This window comes from Sorex fumeus, unplaced genomic scaffold (genome assembly GCF_029834395.1).
Source record: "Sorex fumeus unplaced genomic scaffold, SorFum_2.1 ptg000039l, whole genome shotgun sequence".
In the NCBI taxonomy this organism is placed as follows: Eukaryota; Metazoa; Chordata; class Mammalia; order Eulipotyphla; family Soricidae; genus Sorex; species Sorex fumeus.
In genome coordinates, this window is record NW_026606096.1 from 15456011 (window position 1) to 15468310 (window position 12300).

At 48.9% G+C, this 12300-nt stretch overlaps 1 protein-coding gene across 1 annotated transcript; it reads right to left on the reverse strand.

Annotated features, from left to right (window-relative positions):
• Nucleotides 1–9503: 9503 nt before the first annotated feature.
• On the reverse strand, nucleotides 9504–10478 carry LOC130028165 (tripartite motif-containing protein 75-like). Its single transcript, XM_056118873.1, has one exon. It carries the CDS (start codon nucleotides 10476–10478, stop codon nucleotides 9504–9506), a length of 975 nt encoding a protein of 324 aa, XP_055974848.1.
• Nucleotides 10479–12300: the final 1822 nt, after the last annotated feature.

The window sequence follows — 12300 nt, forward strand, 5'->3', positions numbered from 1 at the left end:
CAGAGGTCACACCCACCAACTGCCCCCTGGCGCCGTGTAATCCCATCAATGGCCAAGACCCAGAGACTATAAAATCCAGCTCCTGGAAGCACATGGCCACGAATGCGAATGCGGGACATCTTATTATCTCATTTTTGCTTTGAACAACCTGGCAAGCTACCGAATGTAACCTGCCCACACAGCAGAGTCTGGCAAATTCCCCGTGGTGTACCCAATGTGCCAAATACCAGTAACAATGATGGGTCTCATTCTCCTAACCCTGAAAGAGCCTTGAATATGGCACTTTTTAAAATCTCAGGGCTAGGACCGAAGGAGACGTTACTGGTGCCTGCTCGAGGCAATCCACGAGCAAAAGGATGATCGTGATGGTGAGCATGATCAACCGGGCTGGCTGCGAGCAAGGCAAATGCCCTTCTGCTGTGCTATCACTTCAGCCCCCATTAGTCCGAGCAGAAAGAAATAACAAGTTACCTGAGAATTGGGCAAAAATATAGGCACACAAACACCAGTGAGTAGAAAACTTGAGATGTTTCTCTAGGCAGTTTGAGAACAGGATGGTATAGAGGAGAGAGAGCTGCACAGAATGAAGTGTTGTGAGGCATCTGACAGCTCTGTCCATACCTTGCTTTAAGAAGTGCAGTTCAATTCAGCTGAAGAGAAGAACAACATGGAGGGCGGGATCCACAGATCCCAAAGAAAGAAAACAAAAACAGGTTCCAAAAAGAGCTGAGATCATCGGGAAGCCCCAGATGGGGTAGGTACCGCATCCCGCCTCCCCCAGATGGAACCCCGGTGACCAGAAACCTCTACAACCACAGCACGAGTATGCGGGAACTTGGACTTTTCCTCAAAACCGCGCAACATCTCTCTATATACAAAGTGATCCATGGGAAGTAAACCACCCAACGTTTCTCTCTGAAAATCATAGTTAAGTTTGCAGCACGGCCACAGCCCCAGAAACACAAGGACTTAATGCATAACCCAGCAGCTTGGAGCAGAAAAGTGAACGGGCTATGCGTTAATCCAGGCCATCATGACTGTCCGGAGGGGAAAGGGTATTGCCCCATTCGCCCTCTCCTCTCTGGAAAGAAGGATGGCGGCTGCATGGGAGCCTTGTGGACAGCAGTTATGAGCCGGGGGAGTGGGGGCGACTAAAACCTCATGGGAAGGGGGGCGTTCCGGTCCGTCCTTCACGCCCTACCGAGGTCACCAGTTGCCCCCCGCGAGCGGCTCTCCAGCATGGCCACGGCCCCAGAAGCACAAGGACTTAATGCAGAACCCGACAGCTTGGAGCAGAAAAGTGAACGGACTATGCGTTAATCCAGGCCATCAGGTCTGTCCGGAGGAGAAAGGGTGTTGCCCCAGTCGCCTTCTCCTCTCTGGAAAGAAAGATGGTGGCCGCATGGGAGCCTTGTGGACAGCAGGTATGAGCCGGGTATGTGGGGGCGACTAAAACCTCATGGGAAGGGGGGCATTCCAGTCCGTCCTTCATGCCCTACCGAGGTCACCAGTTGCCCCACACGAGCGGCTCTCCAGCCCGGCCACAGCCCCAGAAGCACAAGGACTTAATGCAGAACCCAGCAGCTTGGAGCAGAAAAGTGAAAGTACTATGCATTAATCCAGGCCATCATGTCTGCCCGGAGGGGAAAGGGTGTTGGTCCCTTCCGCCCTCCTCCCTCTGGAAAGAAAGATGGCGGCCACATGGGAGCCTTGTGGACAGCAGGTATGAGCCGGGGGTGTGGGGGCGACTAAAACCTCATGAAGGGGGGCGTTCCGGTCCGTCCTTCACGCCCTACCGAGGTCACCAGTTGCCCCCCACGAGCGGCTCTCCAGCATGGCCACGGCCCCAGAAGCACAAGGACTTAATGCAGAACCCGGCAGCTTGGAGCAGAAAAGTGAACGGACTATGCGTTGATCCAGGCCATCAGGTCTGTCCGGAGGGGAAAGGGTGTTGCCCCAGTCGCCTTCTCCTCTCTGGAAAGAAAGATGGCGGCCGCATGGGAGCCTTATGGACAGCAGGTATGAGCCGGGGGACTGGGGGCGACTAAAACCTCATGGGAAGGGGGGCGTTTCGGTCCGCCCTTCGCGCCCTACTGAGGCCACCAGTTGCCCCCCAATAGCCGCTCTCCAGCACGGCCACGACTCCAGAGCACAGAAACCAATTTCTTAACTATCTGACTTTCAGTAGAAATACTTCCAGGGTCAATAAGTAAAATAGCAGAAATCCAAAACCAACATATAATTCTTGAACCCAGCTGTAGAAAGCAAATCACTTCACAATGCTTTGTCAGCATGTCTGATTCGGGGGTGGGGGGGTAAACTCTAAACAATAGTGGTGAATCTTTTATTGAAACAATGAATCTAATCAAAGCAGATAGAGTGTTAACTAGAATTCATCTGCCCCACAGGGACCGGGAGGGGTGGGGGTTGGTGTTTTATTGGGGTTCTTCATGGTAAAAAATAAGTTTTGGTAAAGGGAAATGTGCTTGATATTTGCATGACTGAGACCTAAACCTGAAAGCTTTGTAACCTTTCCCATGGTGATTCAATAAATAAATAAAAAAATTAAAAAAAAAAACAATGAAAAAAAAAAGTGCAGTTCTTTTTTTTAAAAAAACTTCACTTAAGTCCTATGATTTACCAAGGTGTTGGGCTGGGGCGATAGCACAGTGAGTAGGGGATTTGCCTTGCACTCCGGTGACCGGGGATCAATTGCTCCTCCCCTCTCAGAGAGCCCAGCAAGCTACCGAGAGTATCTGCCCGCACGGCAAAGCCTGGCAAGCTCCCCATGTCATATTCAATATGCCAAAAATAGTAACAAGTCTCACAGTGGAGACGTGACTGGTGCCCACTCGAGCAAATTGATGAATAATGGTAGGACAGACCTACAGTGCTACCAAGATGTTCATAATACATTTGTTATGGGCATTCAATGTTCCTACACCAAACCCACCACCATGTGACCTTCCCTTCACCTTTGTCCCCATTTTCCCCATTTTCCTAACCACTCCCTAAATTGCCTCATTAGTGTAGGCCTGAAATAATTTACTTTTATTGCCTGTTTCAATTAGTTATACACTAATGGGATTTCCATTAGTCTAAATGACTAAAGGAATTATAAAAAAAAATCACAAAAAGAAAATTTGTGAAGGGTCTTATATCTTGCCATGGGGTTATTAAGTCCTTTTGTTGCTAGTTGAGCCTTGTATTTGTTTTTGTTTATTGAGTTTTGTTGGCTTTTCTGTTACTTTCCCATATAATTTGGTGTGCTTCTACTGGAATGTCAGTACTGTACAATTTGGAAGTTTTACAGGACAACACATGCCCTCCTACGCCCAGGCCCCCCTCCCCCACCCCCGAACTCCAGAAATTGTATTTCCTGAGCTAATGGATGAGTTTACATGGCAGAGACTCTGGGATGTAGGTATTAATGACTTCCAGGGCTTCCTAAAGTTCAGGATCAGGAAGGGGGAGCATGGGAGGTTGCCCACCGCCACTCTAAAAAGACCCCGAGTTTACAGCCTGAAAACCAGTGGACTTGCAATTTGTGTCTGTTTGGTGTCTCTGCAGAGATTAGTCATGAAGCAGTGGAGTTGGGCTTTTGGCAGCTCTAGGATGCAGCTACAAAGACTTTGGGAGGGTGAGGACTTAGCATCTCCCCCCAAAGACACCCCCAGAGATTTTAGCTGGGAAGTTGCTGTATCCATGAATTTTTGTGGGTTGACTTGCATCTCTTTGGAGATTTAGTTATGACTCTGAGACTCGGGAGAATACTGTTCTTTTAACATGTGTTCCCTACATCTTGCAAAGGATAACATGGACCTTTCTGGAAGTTCACCTAAACATCTGTGTTCATGACTCAATCACAACAGGAAATATCACTTAATCACTTAACTTCCCGTTAGTCGTCGATTTGCTCGAGCGGGCGCCAGTAACGTCTCCATTTGTCCCTGTCGCGTGCTAGTGTAGCCCAATGGCATCTCTTCGCACCGGGAACATGGAGGGCCTCAAACCGATCGTTCATGATCTTGACAAAGAAGTCTGACCATCTGGTAGGTGGGCGGCCACGCCGTCTCTTGACATCCCGAGGAATCCAGTCGGTAACAGCTCTAGTCCAGCGGTCGTCTTTAAATCTCATTACGTGACCAGCCCATCTGATTTTCGACACCTTGGCAAATGAGACAGCGTCCCTGATCCTTGATCGTTGACGGATGTCAGAACTCCGGATTCGTTCTCTCATTTGAGTGAAACGTGATATTCCAAGCATAGCTCTTTCTATTCTTCTTTGGGAGACCTGAATGGTGTTCTCATCTTGTTTGCGTAGGGCCCAGGTCTCTGAGGCATATGTTAATGCAGGAAGAACAGTGGAATCAAAGAGATGTGCCCGGAGCTGGAGGTTCTTCGTCCTCTTAGCTATTTCTTCGACGTTCTTGAAGGCGTTCCAAGCCGCTCTCTTCCTCCTGCGCAGCTCGGGTGCCAGGTCATTTGTCATGTTGACCTCTCAACCTAGGTACACATAGCTGTTGCATTTGGAGATGGTCGTTCCATTGAGAGCGAATGGGGCGTCTGGAACGAGGCTGTTTCTCATAAACATTGTCTTCATAAGATTCAGCTCTAGTCCTACCTTTCCACACTCATGGTCAAAGTCGGCCAGCATTTGTGCTGCTTGGCTGATGTTTGGTGTTATTAAAACAATGTCATCAGCAAAGCGGAGGTGGTATAGTTGCCGACCATCTATCTTCACTCCCATTCCTTCCCACTACACTACTTCCACTACCCAGCCGTCGCCACACTCCAGGACGCTTTCCGGACCCGCGCGGCCGCTTGCGGCCGCACGACACATCATAAGACACTAAATACCCGTCTTCTGGAATTGTCGTACCATATTTGATAGGGTTCAAATATGGTAACACCTACAAGAGTGATTAGAGGTCACCCCAAAAGCCTCTATACCTCTCGGAAAGACTGGCAAGCTACCGAGAGTATTCCGCCCGCCCGGAAGAGCCTGGCAAGCTATCCGCTGTGTATTCGATATGCCAAAACCAGTAACTACAACTGGTCTCATTCACCTGACCCTGAAGGCTTCACCGACATGCAAGCACTGAGAAGGATGAGAAAGGAGAGGCCGACAAAATCTCAAGGCCGACCTAGGCTGCCACAACGAAGGAAGACAAAAATGATCGTCTGTACTTTCAATGCACGTACGCTAGCATCAGATGCATCCATCGAGGACCTGATGGTACAAGCGCGAATGATCAAGTACGACATCATTGGTATGACCGAGACAAGAAGGCACGAATCTCACCATGCCGTTTTCGACACTGGAGAAGAATTGTTCCTCGGAACATGCGATAAAAGAGGTGTTGGAGGCGTCGGTGTCCTTGTCAACACAAACTTGGCCAAGAGCATTGATTCATTCGAATGCCTAACAACCCGAATTGGACGTTTACATTTGAATAGATGTGGCTCACTGCCTGCAGTTTCTATCTTCGTTGTCTACGCACCAACATCTCATTATGATGAAAGAGAAATCGAGAAGTTCTACATGGAGCTAGAGAAGTTCTATAAAGAAGACCACACCTTCTACAAGATCATTGTGGGTGATTTTAATGCCAAGATAGGACCGAGAAGATCAGCTGAAGAACTTCACGTCGGGACCCATGGCCTAGAATGGAACGAACAGGGTGAGAGACTGTCTGAGTTCATCATGTCGACCAAGACCATTCATGGTAACTCACAGTTCCAGAAGGCAGAATCTAAACGATGGACATGGGAGTCTCCCGGTGGACGATTCCACAATGAAATAGACCACATCATATTCAATCGACGGTTTTGCCTGACTGATGTCGCTGTTGTCCCAAAATTTCGAACGGGATCGGACCACCGTCTCCTTCGTGCAAAATTCTACTTCACAGAGCGGGGAGAAAGGGCTGCAAAGTTCAAAAAGAGAACTCCCAGAATGACCACCAACTGGGAACTCTTTGGTACTATTGCGGCAACATGGGAAGATGCCATTGTTGACAACATTGACGAGGAATACGATCGACTGGTTCAGCACCTCCATGAATGTGCGAGGAACGCCAAGAGAGAGATAGCCACAAAAAGTCGCCTATCTTCGAAAACTCTTGAGCTAATTCGCCAGCGTGGTTTGGCGCATGCCTCAGGCAACCGCAAGCTAACGTCCGAGCTTGCAAAGCAGTGCAGAGATGCGATCAAGGAAGACCTCAAAGAGAGAAGAGCAGAAGTACTGGTAGATGCGACAGAAGCCGGGAAAAGTATTCGTAACGCCCGCCTGTCTTTCGCCAACTATAAGACCAAGATGACTGCCCTCCAACGTCCTGATGGATCCATCACATCCTCCAGAACGGCAATGGAGAAGATTATCCATGACTTCTACTCAAATCTCTTCGATAGCCAGGTCCACTTGCCGACATACCAAATTCCACAGGATGGGTATGTCGTTCCCAACGTTCTCCCTTCCGAAATCCGACACGCCATTTCGTCAGTAAAGAAGCAAACAGCACCCGGCCCAGACAAGGTCAGACCTGAACACCTGAAGAACCTGCCGTCAGTACTCATCAATACACTGGCTCAGCTCTTCACTCGCTACCTGTCTGAAAGCAAGGTTCCGTCTCAATGGAAAACCAGCAGGACCATACTACTGTTCAAGAAGGGAGACATCCATGACATTGGCAACTATCGCCCGATCTGCCTATTGTCTGTCATCTACAAGATGTTCACTCGAGTCATCCTGAATAGGATTGGCAGAACACTAGATGAAGGACAACCATGTGAGGAAGCAGGGTTCCGCAAAGGATTCAGCACCATCGACCATATCCACACGATAACCAAGCTCATTGAGGTTTCTCGGGAGTTCAAGATGCCGCTCTGCTTAACGTTCATTGATTTAAAGAAGGCCTTTGATTCTGTTGAGACGGAAGCGGTCATTGAAGCCCTAGCCAATCAGGGCATTCAAGCCCAATACATCAGGATCCTCCGTGAGCTGTATTGCGGATTCACTACCAGGATCTCACCATTCTACAAAGAAGTGATCGTTGATGTCAAGAGAGGGGTGCGGCAGGGTGATACCATTTCACCGAAACTCTTCAATGCCACCCTCGAGAACATCATGCGACGACTGGAATGGGAACAGGAAATATAATTTTTGAAGAAGGGAGACCCTCCTGAAGAGACACGTCTCAATCCAGTCAAGAGTCAGGGTTCCCACTGACTAGACCGTAAAGGCACAGCACCTCGGGGCAAGCTCTGATGATGGACACCTAGTACCACAGGCCGAGCTCGGTGCCCACAACTAGAGCTGGTTGCTGTGTGAATGCTGAAAAGCACAAAATGTGTTTGGGACCCAGAAAACAGGAGGCAAAGACAAAACCTGGAAATACCTCTCTTACTGACAGGGGAAGTAAAACTGCTTGATCAGAAGTTAATCACTGAGTCAGCCCCTGTCCCCTGGGGAAATGCAGCTGAGTTCTGCTTCAAAGTCCATACTCATGGCAATGCCAACAGACATTCCTCTTTGTGTCCAGGAAACTCAAGTTTACAAAGACCCTTGAGCTGGATAAACTTACTTTAATCTTGTGTTAAATGGAATCTAGGAATCACGTTTCCCTTAAAAAGTGAACCTTGGGGCTGGAGTGATAGCATAGCAGGTAGGGAGTTTGCCTAGCATGGGGCCAACCAAGGTTCGAATTCAAGCATCCAATATGGTCCCCTGAGCACTGCCAGGAGTAATTCCTGAGAGTATAGCCAGGAGTAACCCCAGAGCATCGCTGGGTGTGACCCCAAAAAGGAAAAATAAATAAATAAAAAGTGAATCTCCCTAACATTTGCTTTGGAAGGAGACAGGAAACCAAACTGCCCTTTCCTCAGTGTGGAGAGATCATCCCCACCTATCATTGCCCCCCCACCCCCCGCCTCCCGTAAATGCATAGTTTCTCTTAAGGGCTCAATGGCTCTATCCCAATTCATGGGAAAATATGGGCCACTAATCACCCTTCTTGTTCCCACCTGAAACACTTTGAAAGAGGTCATCCAAAAAAAGGAGACTTTAAATTATTTCAGACACATATGTGAAAACTATTGGAACTCAGACAGGAAATTTTATATACTAGTCTAAGAACTGAGGCATTGAAAGAGCTATGCTTGGAGTATCATGTTTCACTCGAATGAGAGAGAGAATCTGGAGTTCTGACCTCCATTGACGATCAAGAATCCGGGATGCTGTCTCATTTGCCAAGGCGTCAAAAATCAGAAGGGCTGGACACTTAATGAGATTTGGAGATGACCGCTGGACTAGAGCCAGGGTACCGACTGAATTCCACGGGACTTCTTTGTTAAGACCCTAAACGATCGGTTTGAGGCTCTTTGTGTTCCTAGAAGGAACAGACGCCGTTGGGCTACACTAGCACACGACAGGGAGAAATGGAGACGTTACTGGCACCCGCTCGAGCAAATTGATGATTAATAACGGGAAGTCAAGTGATCAAGTCTAAGAAAGAAACAACAGAAAACACAAGCAACTAAACACAAAAATAACCGCCTTTATTGGAAAAGTGGTACACAAAGGAGAAGCCTATCTGCCATTCCAGGCAGTAGGGAAGGGCATGTGCTTCAAGCCCAGTGTAATCAGGACAATGTATTTCGACAGTGAGGAATTTCTTGAAAAGTCACCGGGTTTTTGTGAGGGTGAGTGGTGAGCACGAATGGTTGAGCCACAGAAAAATAAATTTATATAATCCTGCATGGGACATAACAAAAGAAGCCTTAAGACCATCTCCAGGTAGTACATCTGAACACTCATGGCTGGGATCTACCACCCAACCATACCACCATCCCACCGAAAAAAAAAAAAGAAAGAAAGAAAGAAAGAAACAAGAGGCAATATACAGAGAAAAACAATGCTCTTCTTCCCTGAAAGTGAAATAAATACTTTTCAAAATATTGTGCCAGATTCGATGACAAGTGAATTAAATAAAACACAGTGATCACTGAATAATCCACAACCTACTCTATAAATTAATTACAGGAAGAAAGCAGAAATAGGGATCAACCCCCTAAGCCCTGCCCGCCCCCACAGAGAGAGGGGCACAGTCGCGCCCCACGCGGAAGTACGGCTTGAGCTCTTGAGCAAAGGGCTCGTTGAACAAGTGCAGGTGAGACCTGTCGGCGGCGTTGTAGAAGGAAAGCTGGCCCAGCTCCCAGTCCAGGTAAATGCCGATGGCCGCGGGCTGGTCCCTGAGAGCCAGAGGCACGGCCCCCGCACTCATGCTCACGGCCAGGTAGTCGCCGTCCTGCAGCTGCAGCGTCCAGCATCTCTTGGGAGCCACCAGGGGACGCGAGGCCTGGGCCGAAGGGGCCATGCTGCACACGCCCACGGCCCACTCGGGCTTGGCGCCTACCTGCACCTCCCAGTAGTGGCGGCCAGACGCGAAGCCCTCCCGGCCCAGGACCACCAGCTCGGCAGCATCTTCCAATGGCCCGGGATTTCAAGCACGGTTGAGATTTTTCCTCACCCAGGTCACAGACTTTTTATCTTTAGACACACGCAGGCTGGGATGGGCTGTGTGGGGGTCCAGGCTGATGCTCTCTCGGAATCTCCGGATGATGCTGCTGAGCGCCGAGCACAGAGGAGGGAGGCTGTAGGCCGCTGGCCTTAAGTGCAGGGGCTGCACGGCCAGGGGCTGCAGGCCTGCCCAGCGCTGCTGCAGGCCCCTCACCCCCCTCAGCACCATCTCCTCGGACATCACGCTCCGCTCCGCCACCTCCCGTCTGAGGTCTTTCAGCGCCCAGATGTGGTCTGAGTAGGCCTCCAGGTTGGCCCTGAGCTGCTGCTGCAGGCGTTTCTCCTCTTCTGCCAGCCTGCGGAGAGCTGCCTCTTGCTCATGCTCCACAAACTGGGTGAGCAGCTCAAATTCTGAGGCCAGCTGACTCTTAAGCATTCTGGCCTCCTCGGTCAGTTGAAGGATCTTTCTCTCATGGGTGACTTTTAGCTTCTGCACCTTTGCCAACCGCTTCTTCAGGGACTTGATGTACCTGTTGAGCCTCTGTCTGTGATAGGATGCGGCCTCTTCCACAGAACTCTGAAGATCAAGACACCGGGCAAACAGGGGACATAGCAGCTCCTGATCATCCTCGCAGAAGAGGCTCATCCCCTGCCTGTGGTCTTCATGCCTGTGCTCCTCTCCCCATGCCATCTTGCTGCTCCTGGAGCTATACAGGCGTTTGGCCAGGCCCACCAGCCTGCCCAGCTGGGCGTTGGCACTGACACGCATCTCCTGGCGGACCAGTTGGCACACGGGACAAGGGAATGTGTCCTGCAGGTCCTTCCATGACATGCGGATGCAGGAGTCGCAGAAGTTGTGGCCGCAGTCGATGGTGACAGGGTCCTTGAGGTAGTCCAGGCAGACGGGACAGAAGCATTTTGGCTGGATTTTGGCCAGGACTGCTGACACCTCTTCCATCCTCAGGTGTGGGAAGGGCAGGATTGGGTTAGCGTGGGCACTGTCTGAATTTGGGAGTCCTCAGGCGGTTTCCTGTCAAAACAAGTTACACCTTCAGAACTGTATCGTATACCCAATGTCTTTCTCAGTGAGGGTCCCTCTCTGATGATTTATCATACTGCCTGATCCACTGTTGTCCAGTGACTCAAGTCACAAGGAGCAGCCCGTCATGAATAAATGTGGATATGAAGGGAAGTCGAGCTCAACAACTCTCTTGGCCAGCAATATCTACAGCTTTAAAAGAGTTGATGTGTTCTGAGGAAGATAAGACCCTCCCAAGGAAGTAGGAGAACGAGCTTTCCAGTGCCCTGTTCACCGTCTTCAACGCAACCAGATTCTCCTTCTCCATAATCACTCATAGATAGCCAACTCTGTAAGGCTTCATGGAATAGAACCCTGATTATTTAGTGACAATCCCCAGCTGTGACCAAAGTCCTGGAGATGGGGAAACGACTCAACGTAATCCAGGAAGATAGGTGCTAAGGTATAGTACTTCATATAAGGAAACAGATATCAGATCCTCTATGAAGTATTTCCTCCAATAAAAATAGTGTTCTCCATAGAACAGACACTAGGAATGGAAATTATGCTCTCCCTCTGCCTCCCGTAAACCTACAGTCCTTATTGGTTATTACCTGGATCGGTGACCCTGGTCTGGTTGAGTCCTTGGTGCTGGTGTTGAGCTGACTCTCCCCGAAGGACTGGAAGTCGGCCTGCCGCTCTGTCCTGTGTTTGACCTGTTTTTATATTCTGTTGGATGGGTGGGGCTTTAAAGAAAAGACCAGTCAGAAGGAAGGGAGGTGAATTAACCCTGATAGGATACTCTGAAAGTAGGGATTAAGTAGTATTTAGCCAGGGGGCAAGAGGTAGGCCACTAATCCTGAAAATCCAATCTCCACAGTGAATTTCCTACCTTTATCCTTCTCATATTTCTTTCTTTCTTTCTTTCTTTCTTTCTTTCTTTCTTTCTTTCTTTTTTTTTTCTTTTTTGGGTCACACCTGGGTGTTTCACAGGGATTACTCCTGTCTCTGCACTCAGGAATTACCCCTGGCGGTGCTCTGTGCTCGGGGGACCATATGGAACGCTGGAAATCGAACCCGGGTTGGTGGCCCTGCAAGGCAAACGCCCAAAAAGGCAAAACAAACAAACAAACAAACAAAAAAACGCCCTACCAGCTGTGCTATCACTCCAGCCCCACCTTCACAATGTTTCTTAATCCCATCCTGGTTGAGAAAGAAATAGTAGTACCAGACTGTGTTTCAAGTTCAATCTTCCTTTCTGAAAGTGCAACTGAATTTATAAGTTTCTACTTCTCCACTGAGATTCAATTCCACTGCATATGGTCCCCCAAGCACTGCTAGGAGTGTCCCTTGAGCACAGAGCGTTGAGTAACCCCAGGTACAGCTAAACTCAGAACAAAAGTTGCTCATTCTCAGAATCTTTAGGCTCCCTGCAAGGCTTGGAATTATTTTTCCTCTAACAGGCAAACAAACAGATAAATAAAACATTCTGGCTTCCTTCAAGCTATGGGATGCATGGTGGTTGGCATGTCAAAGTTTTCTCCTACATCATCCACAGAACTGTGAATGTCTCTGTCTTGACCTCAAAATTTTCTTGATCTTTTCCTAATCACTGTGGATTGGTGGGGCGTTAAAGGAAATCCCCACCATGTTCTGGTTCTGTTATTATTTGCTTTTTTACAGGACATACCTGGGGAAAGAGAGGTCAAAAGAAGCAAGAGGAAATATCTTCCAGTGGTTTTATAACCTGTTAAAAAGCTTT